Raw genomic sequence first — 16671 nt, forward strand, 5'->3', positions numbered from 1 at the left:
AGACTAAAAGTTGAATAAATATAATAAATGTTTGCTCTCATGTGTGAGATCAGTGCTTGGTGATGTTTCTGTCAGCTCTGTGTTCAGTGGTCTGTATCAGAGTCTCTTCCTCCTCAGCAGCTGCAATCAGTTTCTGCTCTAACAGCTCAGTGAGTCTGCAGTCTGACTGAGGGAGGTTTTTGTACGGCTACTAATCACTGTGTGAACACGCCGCCGCTATGGTAACTCTTACAGTAGTAAACTGCTGCATCTTCAGCCTGAACTCCACTGATGGTCAAAGTGAAGTCAGTCCCACTTCCACTGCCACTAAACCGAGCTGGTGTTCCTGACTGAAGTTTATGTACATAATATATAAGGCTCTTTGGAGGCTGTCCTGGTTTCTGCTGATACCAGAACATACCCTCCTCACCACCAGACCAGCGGTAAACAGCAGGATTTGTGGTACACTTGATGGTGGCAGTGGATCCTGGTGTAAATGTCACCAGTGGAGGCTGAGTCACAGTCACCTGAGCGCTGCATCCTGCAGACAAAAACAAATCCTTAATTTATCAGCAGAAAGAAACGAGAGAAAAGGCAGCACATCATGCTGGAAATGTTGCTGAGGAAATGAACCTGTAAAACAGCAGCAGGTCAGCGTCCAGATGAGGATGGTGATGAGGGTCATGGTGCTGGTTGTTTCTGCTGGCTCCACTGACAGGTCTGAGTCCTGCAGTGTTGAACTCACAGGACTATAAACCTTCTCAGTTCCCTGGAGGATCAGCTGACCATGCAAAGCCTCCTCTCTATGGAAATGATTGCTCTGCTCTCAGCACGCTGAAGACAAACACAGACACAACATCAGCACAAATAGTTTAGCCATTTAAACCATTCAGGATCTTATTGGAATACAAGAAGAGAAAATAGAGACATTTACAACTTTACTAGATGGAATACATTTTTTCAATTATGAAGGTATGTGTTTTTTTAGCCTAACTTCAACTTGTATTGACATTATTCCTCAATTAAATATTCTACAAATTTCTATATAAACTGAATAACTTACTTTTTGCTGTGTTTATGTTATTTAAATTGAGCTTCTAATTCTAATCATCTCAACAAAGAAGACAATAGAGAGAGAGGAGAACTCTTTCTTTCATTGATAAAAAGTAACAACAAACTCCTGAAAAGAAATATGATTTTTGATCGTAAATGGAAGAAATGTAATCTGTGTTACATGACTGCTTTTGAACAAAAGCATTAGCTTCAAGTTTTAGGGTAAAAACTTTATTTCTTCAGTGGAAAGATGTTTGCTGACAGTGCAGGAGGTTTTTGTACGGCCTCTTAATGACTTTGTATCACTGTGGTACACGTTTGGTGGAGGAACCAAACTCATCCATCACTGTAAGTACCAGCATTTCATCTTATCTGATACAAAACTTAGTTTTTAAATACATTTAGCTTAAACATTACTATTTTTGTTATACTGAACCTTTTATTTAATTTTTTTGAAACTTTTGTATTGTTGACATCTTGGACAATTTTTCACAATAAGTTCAGACAAACTATTTTCTTATGTTGTTTATTTGATGATGAAATAACGTTTTTAAAACATTGTAATATTTCTTTATTTAAATAGTGATAGTGAATAGTGATATATTTTCTTTAGAACTTAGTGAAGGATCAAAATTTTTAAAGCACAAATACTTCTTTGCATTTTAAATGTAAATTACAAAAAATTGTTGTTGGCAAAGATAAGAAAATTAAAATATATATCTTTACTCGGAGTAGTTTGAGTTTACAGTTCGTTAGTTTGATGCAGTGAAGAGGAAGTGAAAAAGAGAGACGGAAAAGTCTCTAACTGTCTTCTGCCATTTTGTTTTTCATTAACCGGATCTTTAAAGAACCAACATATTTACAGTAAAATGTTATTTCTTTCATATTTATGTGACGCTGACATTATGTTGCTTATTCTATTGTTTCTAGCCAATTCTAACATTAAATTAAAACTTTACACTGAAGTAAATGAGTTTGATGGATTTATAAACCCCAACATCTCAAAGATCTGTCTCCTCTGTTCTAATAATATCATTTACTATAATAACTGTGTCTTGTCCAGCTGTGTGTCCTCCAGCAGAAGCTGATCTGCTCATTGTGTGTCTCTGCTCTCCTCTCCAGCTGGCCCCAAGGTCAGACCCTCAGTCTCTCTGCTGACTCCCTCCTCTGAGCAGCTCTCCAGGGGCTCGGCCACGCTGGTCTGCCTGCTGAGCGGCTACTCCCCTCAGGGAGCCGTTGTGAGCTGGGAGGTGGACGGTACCGAGGTGAGAGAGGGGGTCCTGACCAGCCCAGAGGAGGAGAAGAGCGGACGTTACAGCAGCAGCAGCACCTTAAGCCTGAGCCAGGAGACCTGGATGAAAGGAGAGATGTACTCGTGCAGGGTCCTCCATCACGACCACACCACGGCCCAGACCATCCAAAGGAGCCGCTGTGAGGGCTAGAGAGGCTGATGAAGCCCAGGACAGGAGTTCTGGGAGGGAGAGCAGGAGGAAATCACCTGCTGCTCTCATCAGTATGAGTCTGGATGGCTGGAAGAGAAGCTAAAGCTTTGTGTGACGCTGAACAACATTGCTGTGAATCAATAACTTAGATTAATGTGTGGAGCTCAGTAGCTGGATGGGAGTGGGATTCATTTGCTGTGGCTCTAATAAAGCTTGCTCTGATACATTACAATGGAGAGTGGTTCTTTTTAATGAAAAAATAAAAAAGATAAAAGTGGATTTATCAAGTAAAGAATGACACTTTAAATAACGGTCATTAAGGTAATTTAACAACAGCTCATGAAGAGAAGAAAGATTTGTTTTTCACATCCCTCCTTGCAATTCTTAATATATGAATATATTCTAAAATGTATGGATCAAGAGTGTCATCAAAAAACATGATTATTTTTTAATACAATTATTTTTTAACAGAAACTAAAAACCTCAAAACATTTAATTTAAATGTACTTTTAAAAATGTCGGTTCAGATTTGTGCTGGTGAGAAGAACAAACAACTTTCTGACATTATTAGTCATGACAATATTTCACATAAATATCAAAGATTTCTATGAAACGCCCTATGAAACAAAACGTACAACTACTAACAAATGCTCATACATACACTCACACAAGCACAACTATGCACTTGCATAAAGACCCCCAAACCGTCTCAATAACATAACTTTAGGCAAAGTGAGTTTATTTGTAGAGCACATTTCAGAAACAAGACAATTCAAAGTGCTCTATGTGACCAGAACAGAAAACATTATAGAGGAAAGCAGATTGCATTGGAACTCAATGTCCTTTTATCTCAATGTGACATATAAAAAACATCAAACTGTCTTACAATGAGAAGAATATCCTGTTTTATCAAAGGAAGTTATTCTAATGAAACAGGAAAATTATTTAAATGTTCATCCCCTCATTGGTCTGAAACTCTCACAATCAATCACATGTCCATCCACACTGCTGCTCGCTAAATTTATGCTCTGGAGGGTAAGACAGCATCACTTTTGTAGGCTTTGTTTTCTGTTCTGGTTTTGTTTTGTATTATCTGACCCTTTTGTTTTTAGTCTAAAAAATATTGTAAAATAATTTTAAGTGTCAAAGTTCAACAGGTTTGGGCATGCTGGTGGTGCAGCGAGTAGCGCGACCCATGTACAGAGGCCTTAGTCCTTTGCTGCATGTCTCTCCCCCTCTTCCACCCCCTTCCTCTCAGCCAGTGTTAAAAAAGCGAGCCACTGGAGCTGTGAAAAATCTCAAAAAAAAAAAAAAAAGTTCAACTGGTTTATTTAGAAATGTGTGATGGGGCAGATGGTCCAGGCTGAGACTCTGGGTACGGCAACTGGTCTGGCTTCTGTAAGACAAGTGGTGGGTGGATGTTCCAGGAAATAACTTCACTGTAGCAGCGGTGTTTTACTCAGTGTGAGGATCCAGTAACCCAAGGAAGGGATAAGTGTGTCCAGAAGCAGAGGTTGTTGGTAGCGGTGTAATTGGTAATGCTCTTTCTTATGGAGCAGCTGGAGGGTGGAGGTGGACAGGCTGGTGAATGTGATGCTTACTCTGGGGTTGCAACAGCAGGAAATCATGGAGGATGACAAAAACCTGGAAGCAGGGATAAGAACCAGTGGACAACAGCAGGGGATTCCAGGAACCCGGAGAAGACCAGGCTTGGAGACTTTGAGGAGAAAACAAGGAGTGTTAAAGCAAGAGAGAGATTAAAATGCATTAAGTGGAGAACAAGGAGGCCTGTTTTCCGCTCTATGAGAGATAACCAACTGGCTTGCTGTCAGGAAACGTTTCCTCTTTATCCAGCTCTTGATTGCCTCTTAACAAGCTGCACCTGTAGGCCTGCAGCACCTGTCACACACACACACACACACACACACACACACACACACACACACACACACACACACACACTGCTTCACAACACTAGAATTGGGGATTTATTTTATTCAGATATCTGATTAAAACTGTAAATAAACCATTACTGTTTAACTTTAGACTTGATTTTTGGTTTGTCATCTATGCTGCGTTTCTATAAGCCAGGATTTGACGGTCAGCTAAAGACAACAAGATTGCCCCTTTAAAAGGCGATCTTCAATAGAATTGGGTATAGAAAATGTTAAAGTCTGATGTGCGGCTAAAAATGCTGTTTAACTTGGCTTTTTTTATTTTATGCTTTACCCTCATGTTTCTGCAATTTGTATTGTGTTGACCAAAACAACTTCAATAAGGGCTGACAAAGGGTGATTTTGCCAAAAAGTTTTTAGAAATAATCGGAGGTGAAACTGCACAGTTCTCACATTCTATGAAAGATCCTTTAGTCCCTGATGGGAAATTCATAATTTCAAATCTGTGTTAATCAAGTGCTCTCTTCAAACTAAGCTCCTTACCGTAAAAATAAAAACTACAAGAATTGTAAAGATTTACGCAAAAAAAAGTTTATCAAAAGTCAGGACTCTGGCAGGGCCTCTCCAAAATGTTGACATTACTTCCAGTGAGGAGAAACATGCGGGTCGAATTAAAAGATTCATCTAAACCTGAATAAGCCAGGGTACAAAGAATTTGGGCTCAACTGCCAAATGGACTAAAAACTGAAGTTTATCATAAATATTTGCTCTCATATGTGAGATCAGTGCTTGGTGATGTTTCTGTCAGCTCTGTGTTCAGTGGTCTGTATCAGAGTCTCTTCCTCCTCAGCAGCTGCAGTCAGTTTCTGCTCTAACAGCTCAGTGAGTCTGCAGTCTGACTGAGGGAGGTTTTTGTACGGCTACTAATCACTGTGTGAAAACATAGCCGCTATGGTGACTCTGACAGTAGTAAACTGCTGCATCTTCAGCCTGAACTCCACTGATGGTCAAAGTGAAGTCAGTCCCGCTTCCACTGCCACTAAACCGAGCTGGTGTTCCTGACTGAAGTTTATCCACCAAATATATCAGGAGCTTTGGAGGCTGTCCTGGTTTCTGCTGATACCAGAACATATCCTGGTTACCATCATCCCAGCGGTAAACAGCAGGATTTGTTGTACACTTGATGGTGGCAGTGGATCCTGGTGTAAATGTCACCAGTGGAGGCTGAGTCACAGTCACCTGAGCGCTGCATCCTGCAGACAAAAACAAATCCTTCATTTATCAGCAGAAAGAAATGAGAGAAAAGGCAGCACATCATGCTGGAAATGTTGCTGAGGGAATGAACCTGTAAAACAGCAGCAGGTCAGCGTCCAGATGAGGATGGTGATGAGGGTCATGGTGCTGGTTGTTTCTGCTGGCTCCACTGACAGGTCTGAGTCCTGCAGTGTTGAACTCACAGGACTATAAACCTTCTCAGTTCCCTGGAGGATCAGCTGACCATGCAAAGCCTCCTCTCTATGGAAATGATTGCTCTGCTCTCAGCACGCTGAAGACAAACACAGACACAACATCAGCACAAATAGTTTAGCCATTTAAACCATTCAGGATCTTATTGGAATACAAGATAAGAAAATAGAGACATTTACAACTTTACTAGATGGAAAACATTTTTTCAATTATGAAGGTATGTGTTTTTCATGTAAAACTTCCACTTGTATTGACATTATTCCTCTATTAAATATTCTACAAATTTCTACAAAAACTAATTAACTTACATTTTGCTGTGTTTATGTTATTTAAATTGAGCTTCTAATTCGAATCATCTCAACAAAGAAGACAATAGAGAGAGAGAGGAAAACTCTTTCTTTCATTGATAAAAAGTAACAACAAACTCCTGAAAAAATATGATTTTTGATTGTAAATGGAGGAAATGTAATCTGTGTTACATGACTGTTTTTGAACAAAAGCTTTAGCTTCAAGTTTTAGGGTAAAAACCTTTTTTCTTAAGTGGAAAGATGCTTGCAGAGAGTGCAGGAGGTTTTTGTACGGCCTCTTAATGACTTTGTATCACTGTGGTACACGTTTGGTGGAGGAACCAAACTCATCCATCACTGTAAGTACCAGCATTTCATTTTATCTGATACAAAACTTAGTTTTTAAGTACATTTAGCTTAAACATGACTATTTTTGTTATATTGCAACTTTTTATTTTTTTTAAACATTGTAATATTTCTTTATTTAAATAGTGATAGTAAATAGTGATAGTAAATAGTGATATATTTTCTTTAGAACTTAGTGGAGGATCAAAATTTTAAAAGCACAAATACTTATTTGCATTTAAATGTAAATTACAAAAAAATTGTTGTTGGCGCAGATAATAAAATAAAATATATATCTTTACTCGGAGTAGTTTGAGTTTACAGTTCGTTAGTTTGATGCAGTGAAGAGGAAGTGAAAAAGAGAGACGGAAAATTCTCTAACTGTCTTCTGCCATTTTGTTTTTCATTAACCGGATCTTTAAAGAACCAGTAAAATGTTGTTTCATTCATATTTATGTGACGCTGACATTATGTTGCTTATTCTATTGTTTCTAACCAATTTTAACATTAAATTAAAACTTTACACTGAAGTAAATGAGTTGATAAACCCCAACATCTCAAAAATCTGTCTCCTCTGTTATAATATTATAATTTACTATAATAACTGTGTAGTGTCCAGCTGTGTGTCCTCCAGCAGAAGCTGATCTGCTCATTGTGTGTCTCTGCTCTCCTCTCCAGCTGGCCCCAAGGTCAGACCCTCAGTCTCTCTGCTGACTCCCTCCTCTGAGCAGCTCTCCAGGGGCTCGGCCACGCTGGTCTGCCTGCTGAGCGGCTACTCCCCTCAGGGAGCCGTTGTGAGCTGGGAGGTGGACGGTACCGAGGTGAGAGAGGGGGTCCTGACCAGCCCAGAGGAGGAGAAGAGCGGACGTTACAGCAGCAGCAGCACCTTAAGCCTGAGCCAGGAGACCTGGATGAAAGGAGAGATGTACTCGTGCAGGGTCCTCCATCACGACCACACCACGGCCCAGACCATCCAAAGGAGCCGCTGTGAGGGCTAGAGAGGCTGATGAAGCCCAGGACAGGAGTTCTGGGAGGGAGAGCAGGAGGAAATCACCTGCTGCTCTCATCAGTATGAGTCTGAATGGCTGGAAGAGAAGCTAAAGCTTTGTGTGACGCTGAACAACATTGCTGTGAATCAATAACTTAGATTAATGTGTGGAGCTCAGTAGCTGGATGGGAGTGGGATTCATTTGCTGTGGCTCTAATAAAGCTTGCTCTGATACATTACAATGGAGAGTGGTTCTTTTTAATGGAAAAATAAAAAAGATAAAAGTTGGATTCATCAAAAAAGGAATGACACTTTAAATAACGGTCGTTAAGGTAATTTAACAACAGCTCATGAAGAGAAGAAAGATTTGTTTTCAGATCCCTCCCTGCAATTCTTCATATATGAATATATTCTAAAATTTATGGATCAAGAGTGTCATCAGAAAACATGATTATTTTTTAATAAAATTATTTTTTAACAGAAACTAAAAACCTCAAAACATTTAATTTAAATGTACTTTTAAAAATGCCGGTTCAGATTTGAGCTGGTGAGAAGAACAAACAACTTTCTGACATTATTAGTCATGACAATAATTCACATAAAAAATCAAAGATTTCTATGAAACACCCCATGAAACAAAATGTACAACTACTATTAAATGCTCATACATACACTCACACAAGCACGACTATTAATTTGCATAAAGACCCCCAAACCGTCTCAATAACATAACTTTAGGCAAAGTGAGTTTATTTGTAGAGCACATTTCAGAAACAAGACAATTCAAAGTGCTCTATGTGACCAGAACAGAAAAAATTATACAAGAAAGCAGATTGCAGTGGAACTCAATGTCCTTCTATCTCAATGTCACATATAAAAACCATCAAACTGTCTTACAATGAGAAGAATATCCTGTTTTATCAAAGGAAGTTATTCTAATGAAACAGGAAGATTATTTAAATGTTCATCCCCTCATTGGTCTGAAACTCTCACAATCAATCACAGGTCCATCCACACTGCTGCTCGCTAAATTTATGCTCTGGAGGGTAAGACAGCATCACTTTTTTAGGCTTTGTTTTCTGTTCTGGTTTCGTTTTGTATTATCTGACCCTTTTGTTTTTAGTTTACAAAATATTGTAAAATAATTTTAAATGTCAAAGTTCAACAGGTTTGGGTGTGCTGGTGGATCAGCGAGTAGCGCGACCCATGTACAGAGGCCTTAGTCCTTTGCTGCATGTCTCTCCCCCTCTTCCACCCCCTTCCTCTCAGCCAGTGTTAAAAAAGTGAGCCACTAGAGCTGTGAAAAATCTCGAAAAAAAAAAAAAAGTTCAACAGGTTTATTTAGAAATGTGTGATGGGGCAGATGGTCCAGGCTGAGACTCTGGGTACGGCAACTGGTCTGGCTTCTGTAAGACAAGTGGTGGGTGGATGTTCCAGGAAATAACTTCAGTGTAGCAGCAGTGTTTTTACTCAGTGTGAGGATCCAGTAATCCAAGGAAGGGATAAGTGTGTCCAGAAGCAGAGGTTGTTGGTAGCGGTGTAATTGGTAATGCTCTTTCTTATGGAGCAGCTGAAGGGTGGAGGTGGACAGGCTGGTGAAGGTGAGGCTTACTCTGGGGTTGCAACAGCAGGAAATCATGGAGGATGACAAAAACCTGGAAGTAGGGATAAGAACCAGTAGACAACAGCACGAGGTTCCAGGAACCTGGAGAAGACCAGGCTTGGAGACTTTGAGGAGAAAACAAGGAGTGTTAAAGCAAGAGAGGGATTAAAATGCATTAAGTGGAGAACAAGGAGGCCTGTTTTCCGCTCTATGAGAGATAACCAACTGGCTTGCTGTCAGGAAACGTTTCCTCTTTATCCAGCTCTTGATTGCCTCTTAACAAGCTGCCCCTGTAGGCCTGCAGCACCTGTCACACACACACACACACACACACACACACACACACACACACACACACACACACACACACACACACACACACACACACACACACACACTGCTTCACAACAGTAGAACTGGGGATTTATTTTATTCAGATATCTGATTAAAACTGTAAATAAACCATTACTGTTTAACTTTAGACTTGATTTTTGGTTTGTCATCTATGCTGCGTTTCTATAAGCCAGGATTTAACGGTCAGCTAAAGATGAATTAAGATCATGCAAATCCACACCTGCTCTGATGAAACAGAAAGAGCAGAGGTGATCCGGACCACCGCTTCATCTCCTGAGAATATTTACTTCTCATTTTAAATTCAGTTCAAATATTTCTTGTCAATCTTTCATGTTCTTCTATATACAACTCTTCTTTATATATACACATTTGTTCCATGAGATGTGCTCCAATGAACAAAGAAAACTATTGTAACAACATAAATGTAATAGAATCATGTAGTTTCTGTTAAAAAGTGGATGTGAGCAGGTTTATATACTAACTTTCAGAAACATTCAAAGCTTTCCTAAACCATCAGAGGTTTAAGATAGCTTTGAACACATTGTTCTTTCCCCAAAATTTCTAAGAAAACCCTGCAAATCACATTTTAAAACTATTTTTTTAATATCTTTGTTTGAATCTTTTGGGATTATTCTCGGCTTACATAACTCTTTCTTCAGAAACTCTTGTTTTAGCCAACCGGGTGCTAAATGGACCCACCAAGGTCTGCTCTTGAGTTGAACTCACTGGAGGTTTTGTGCTCCTATTTACTATGAAATCCAGTTAAAAGCCAAAAACCAGATTGATAAAAGATGAGTACTGTGTGTTGTATCTTCCATTTTTAGAAGACTTCAATTGTTCTGCATCGTCTTTGAAAGACATCACATCAATGAAAGTTTCACTACCAGTTCTTGTTTTACTTGCATCAACCTCCAACCTTGAGCTGGAAAACTAAATTAGTGCCATTTTTGTACTGCGGTTGAGGGCCACACAAAATCACACTGAGGGCCTAGAAGAGCAGCACGGTTGGAGCTGAATGACAAGTTTCAGTTTCTGCAACAGACAGATGCTGCCCTCTTTTGTCCAATAAAAGTAGATGCAAATAAAAACATATGTTGCACATCTAATGAACCTAAAGTGGAACAATGGAGTAAGACTTTGTCATGATTTATCTTCGATGAACTCAGAACTATACCACACACACGGAGCTGAAAACAGAGTTTATTCAAAGGAAGATGGGTAATGACAGATGAAACCAGAGAGGCAGGACTGGACTGGAACAGGGGTGTAGATGTGAGCAGGAGCTGACGGCCCAGAGAGAGTCCTTGAAGGCAGAACCGCTGGAGCACTGAGGAGGCAGAAAACCCAGCGGCTAGCAGAACAGATGAGGCAGGTCATTTCCACAGCTAGCGGGGGCTAGACGCAGAGAGATGGCAGATTAGTCCAGTGACGAGCAGAGACTTAACTTGAGACTCAGAGGTAGCAGGATTTCAGCAGCAAGCAGGAGCAAACCAGGGAGACAGGCGAGGAGTGAGTGGAGTCTGATAATGGACCGGCAGGGAAGTGAAGACTGAGGAAAGCTTAAGTAGGGAGGCTGGCAGGTGGAGTGAGTCTGACTAATTAGTGACCAACAGGTGTGACTGATAGCTGGGGGAGTAGATGGTGAGCTGAGTGAGAGGAGAGGAGGAACTGAAAACTAACAGGACAAAAGCCAGACTAAAACTAAACCCTGACACACTTATAAATGAGATGAAGAAGACTAAGTTGAAAATGAAATAAATTACAACAATAAAACAGTACAACTGTACAAAACTAAAACACATTTCTCACACCTGTGTACAATACCTACACACTGAAGCAGACTTGTGGATTTATTCATTCATTGTTAAGCATTTGTATGAGTACGTATTAATGTATGAGTACATGAATGCATTCATACGTTTATATAAATGTGGCTGATGGCCTCATTTTTCTTAATCTTTTTCCTTTCCTCCGTTTTGTCTGTTCTGTCTCTTTGAATGTGTCACACCATGACCACTTCCTTCGTTGACTCAATTAGTTCAAGATTTGGTCAAATCTAAGGGGCAGCCGTATTCTTGCCTGTAAAGAACCTCTTCATGCAGTGGGATGACGGCAGAAACGTGTTTCATTAAATGGAACCATAGCTGACAAATGAAAAATGTTTTTAAGCATCTTTCTCTTTTAATGAGACCATTCTGCTCCAGTTGATATCAGCCGGTCTGTTCTCATTAACACATTAAGATATTTGAAGCATTTTTCTAATTATCTCCAACGTTAATTTATCTCTATCATCTTTGCATTTCTTCTGATCACTATTTGTAGCAACCAAGCCTGAATGCAAATTACCACTATCAAAACTAAAGTTTGTGAAAAACAGTCTCCAAAATGTTACAACTGTGTAATAAGTCTAACATTACTGTCCATCATTGTCATAGTTTTGGACATTCTCTCACCTCTCAGTCACCGTCCAATCATCATCATCTCTCTGCCACCACTCACCTCCAGATCAGCTCCTGCAACTACCAATCAGAGTCAGCTCTGCTCACCTGGTTCCCTGCCTTCAAATACCTGCCTCACTCATCTACTCATTGCCAGAACGTCTGGTCTATTCTCATGTGCTCTGCCGCCATGACGCTCCCAGTTCCTGTGTGTTCAGCGAGCTGGATTTGGAAGCTCTGCTTGTGTTCAGCCCTCACTGAAGAAGGTTTCCAGTGTCTGCGTGCTGCTAGTCTGCTCTGCTTCCTGTGAGGTCCTGCTGCTCTCTCTGCCCGCTCTGGTGAGCCTTCAGCTTCTATTATCTGTTCAAGTCTTCTCCTGCCTTCATCACTGGCTCAAGTTCATCACTGCCTGCCTGCCTTAATTTGCCAGAGTTCACCTTCTGAATAAACCTTTTAAAATGTTGGCTGGATTTTTGAATCACATCTACAAACGTGACAATCATCTCTTTCTGATCATTTGACTTTACTGAGTGAAGGATTCAGTGAGAGATGACTCTAATACAGGGATTACCAAAGTGTGATGGTAAAAAATTTAAATTAAAAACTATAAATTTAATAAATAAATTGTATTCACATGAAAAATTTATGTATTTAGAAGAATTCTTCTTTTACGCTTCATTTTAAGATGAATTATAGAGGAAGTTATCTTCATTGTGCTGTAAATGCACATCTAGCTTGTGGCCTCTACTTCATTCATTGTCACAAATATGCTCAGTTGGCTGAAATCAGGGAAACTGTCAGGAGAGACATCTAAGGTCAAAGTTAGTGATGAAGGAGGAGAGGAACCAAGAGAGAGAGAGAGATAGAGAGAGAGGAATCTGAGGCAACAGAGGAGAGAATTGCAACGGATCCAGGAGAAGAAACCGAGCGGCAATCAGAAAATGTCTCTTTCTCTTTCATCACTTCACGTCATTTACGTCAGTAGTGGGAAAATTTCATCTGGGTTTAAAGTTTTATTAACAAGATTAAACTGAGTGACATGGTCTCTGATAGGGTTACGATAAATAAAACCCTTATTATACGGGCGCGCTTGTGGCGCAGCAGGTAGCGTGGCCCATATACGGAGGCCTTATTTCGACCCGGGTTCGAATCTGACCCGTGGTCCTTTGCTGCATGTCTCTCCCCCTCTTCCACCCCCTTCCTGTCAGCCTACTTTCAGAAAAAGCGAGCTACTAGAGCTGCAAAAAAAAACGTATTATCCTGGAAAGAAAACCAACACAAAGACAAGTTTAGACTCTTCCAGCAGAAAGAGGGCAGAGGAGCCAGAAACGACCTGTTCCACAGTCTTGGCTCATCTGCACTCGATCTACCTTTGTGTTTCTCCTTTATTGTCGGACATCAAGGGGGGTAGGAGGATTCAGGAGTTCACAATATGGGGGTTAAAACACAAAAGAAGGGACAAGGGGGGTTTACAAAATGGGGTTTGGCATACAGAGACGTACAGGATTAACATATAAAGCAAGACATTCCTCGTCTGAGAGGAGCATCTGTTCTCCCTGTGTGAATTTAAAACAATAGAACATTTCTGTAAGCCAGTTCTTTAAAACCGACTAAATGCCTGTAACTAAATAAAAAGAAAATTATTACTTTCACATATTTCTAACAGTCTCTGTATCTGTATCTATCATTCAGCACCTATAAATAGAGCTGCTCATGGTGCTGTGACTCTGAACCGGAGACAAGCACTGATGCGCATGTCACCCCCACACTGCTGCTGCTGCAGGGGAAATTGGTGGTAGATGTGATTTCTTGACTAAGCTCATGCACAGAGCTGCAGTTTTAGCACATTTTCAGACAGGAACAGGGAAACCAGTGGTGGGGGAGTGCGGCGGTGGAGGCTGCGGGGAGCTGAGGTGTGTTACCATGGGCGTGTTTACCTGCTGAATGTAACCGCTGTGGAACAATCAGAAAATAAATAAATACCTGTGACTGAATGAATCAGCACCACTGGCATCATCCCCAGCTCTTGCAACAGCAGACATGATGCAATGTCACGTCTAATTTTTATCAATCAATCAATCACTTTATTTATTTTGGTAAATTGTCCACATTAAACACAAGTAACAGCAAAAGAAAAAAAGAAAAAAAAACAATAGACAAACCCACAGTTTACCAAAAAAGGAATAGGCCGAAGCAAAGCTTATTCTTGCCTACCCTATTTTTTTTACCTTACAACCTACCAGGATTTCTTCAAATTCAAATTCAAGTACATAATACATATATAGATCTACATAACAGCGTAAGATTTTATCATTTTACATTTTAAAGCTCTTTTAAAGTTCACCAAGAAAGGACATAACTTAAATTCATCATTCAATTCATTCCACAGTTTCACACAAATAACTGAAACACATCTAGACTTTATCTGACTTTTCTCTTTTGCACATTCAAATATAAACAAACCTCGCAAATTATATTTATTTTCTCTTAACTTAAATAATTTCTGAATACCAGAAGGAAGACTTTTATTCAATGCTTTATACATTATTTCCAGAATTTTTGTATTTACAATATCTTTAAATTTTAATATTTTACTTTGAATAAAGAGTTTATCAGTTGGTTCACGGTATCCCACCTTATTTATAACCCTTATAGCTTTTTTTTGCAACTTAACTAATATATCAATAGTTGTTTTACTTGCATTTCCCCAGATTTCTGAGCAATAAGATAAATAAGGCATAACCAAAGAGGAATATATAACATGCAAGCCTTTAACATTTATTAAGTCTTTTATTTTAAACAGTATTCCAATAGTTTTTGCAACTTTATTTCTAATATATCCTATGTGAGGCTTCCAACTAAGTTTATTATCTATGATAATCCCTAAAAATTTTGTCTCATAAACTCTTTCGATTTCTACTCCATTTATGCATAACTTTACATTATTATAATTCCGATTACCAGAGAAAACCATGAATTTAGTTACTAATATCAAGCATAGTGAACACAGGCAAATGATCAGTTATGTCAGTGACTAACAATCCACTTTTTGTTTTCACATTGAACTTATTTATAAAAATGTTATCAATCAATGACGAACTATCTTTAGTTATTCGTGTAGGTCTTAGGATCAACGGATAGAAACCTAAACCAAACATTGTATTTATAAATTCTGTCATATTAGTATGCTCATTATATTTCAACAAATCAATGTTAAAATCTCCACAAATAAAAGTAAATTTTTCATTGAGCCTTTCATACGTCTCTAATATTATCTTACTAAACTCATCTATAGATGAGCCAGGAGTTCGATAAACACAACTAATTAACATATGGCCAGGTCTATTACCCTCAATTTTGACAGTTAAACATTCCATCAAGTTATCAACTGAAAATGTCATTTTAGCAATAACCGTACATGTCAATCCAGACCTTACAAACAGTGCAACACCACCTCCCCTCTTGTTTAACCTATTCTGACTAAACATTTGATATCCATCTAAATCATCCAGCAAACTTTTTTCCTCAGTAATCCAGGTTTCTGAGATTGCTACCACACTAAATTTCTCATCAAATTTTTCAAGGTAGCTTTTTATCTGAGAGAAATTACTATACATACTCCTACTATTAAAATGAATTATTGAAAAGCCCCCTAGCCCCACATTTATACTGTCTTCAGAGTAATATTCACAATGCTGTTTAGTATTATAACTGAAGTTGGATAATCAGTTGGATAAAGTAATTCAGTCCACACTTTAGTCCAAAATGAAACTTAGGTTCAGTCTAGCTAGAACAAGGATACTGTGGAAATGTCTGTGGTTTGAGGAACCAGTAAATCTTGTTGGAGTTAAATGGATCGATCTGGATGAGTTTTGTTCCAGACCAGCACCAACAAATCTGCATGATCACCACCTCCACATTTCCTCTCACGTTGATGGATGGTCCCAGTAGTCTTCACCTCTGCTGTATTTCTTAGTTCAGAGTTCAAATCCACACCGGCTCTGATAAAAAGAACAGAGGTGATCCCAACTACCACTTCATCTCCTGAAAATGCTTACCTGTCATTTTAAGTTCAGTTCAAATGTTGTTTGTCAATCTTTCAACAACACTTCCTTATATTTGCACATCTCCTCCATGAGATGTGATTTAATAAACAAAGAAAATTATCTTAGCAACATAAATATAATAGAATTATCTAGTTTAATTTACTGAAGTGGATGTAAGCAGGTTTAAATACTAGTTTTCTGAAACAAGATGCTTATGATTCTTTTTAATTGGAAGTTCTGGTACATTTCTAGCGTGACTTGTGGTTAAAACCTGGTAACAAGACTTGTTAAAAGACAACTTCCAGTCAAATACATTAAAGATGAAGGAAGCTGTGACTCCTGGATGTTGTAACATGCTGTCTTTTCCTGTTTTCAGAATAAACGAGCATGATGCTTTGAAGAGTGACCACCCTGGACACTGTTGTAACTCTATGTCAATACACTTGATAATAAGAAGCTGTTAATAGTAATAAAACCTGTTTATAAAACTTTAGAGCAATTCTTCAGAAATCCTGTTAGAAAACAAATGGATGTTTTTTTATGTGTCTCTATCAGCAGACTAACTAAACAAGCTTACAGCTAAAAACAGAGACTTTAATACAACACTTTCAATTTAAAGCATCTTTTAAGAAGCTTCAGGATTGTGTTTTTCTTGATTAAAGTTGTCATTTATTAACTTCCCAGCAGATCTGTTTCACCAAGCCTCAGCTCCTGCAGCTTCATTCAAACTGGAGAAGTTTTTGTTTGCTTTGTTTTTCTACCAGTCAAGATCAC

At 38.9% G+C, this 16671-nt stretch overlaps 3 gene segments (V, D, J or C); 2 read left to right on the plus strand and 1 right to left on the minus strand.

The window, feature by feature from the left end:
• Positions 1 to 194: 194 nt before the first annotated feature.
• LOC105922357 lies at positions 195 to 945 on the minus strand. The segment is given in 2 exon segments: positions 195 to 520; positions 613 to 945. Coding segments are annotated over 2 exon segments (378 nt in total).
• On the plus strand, positions 946 to 2703 carry LOC118567019. The segment is given in 3 exon segments: positions 946 to 951; positions 1254 to 1380; positions 2155 to 2703. Coding segments are annotated over 3 exon segments (453 nt in total).
• Positions 2704 to 5320: 2617 nt separating this feature from the next.
• On the plus strand, positions 5321 to 7516 carry LOC118567020. The segment is given in 3 exon segments: positions 5321 to 5381; positions 6378 to 6482; positions 7147 to 7516. Coding segments are annotated over 3 exon segments (486 nt in total).
• Positions 7517 to 16671: the final 9155 nt, after the last annotated feature.

The sequence above is a fragment of the Fundulus heteroclitus genome, chromosome 19, assembly GCF_011125445.2.
Source record: "Fundulus heteroclitus isolate FHET01 chromosome 19, MU-UCD_Fhet_4.1, whole genome shotgun sequence".
In the NCBI taxonomy this organism is placed as follows: domain Eukaryota; kingdom Metazoa; phylum Chordata; class Actinopteri; order Cyprinodontiformes; family Fundulidae; genus Fundulus; species Fundulus heteroclitus.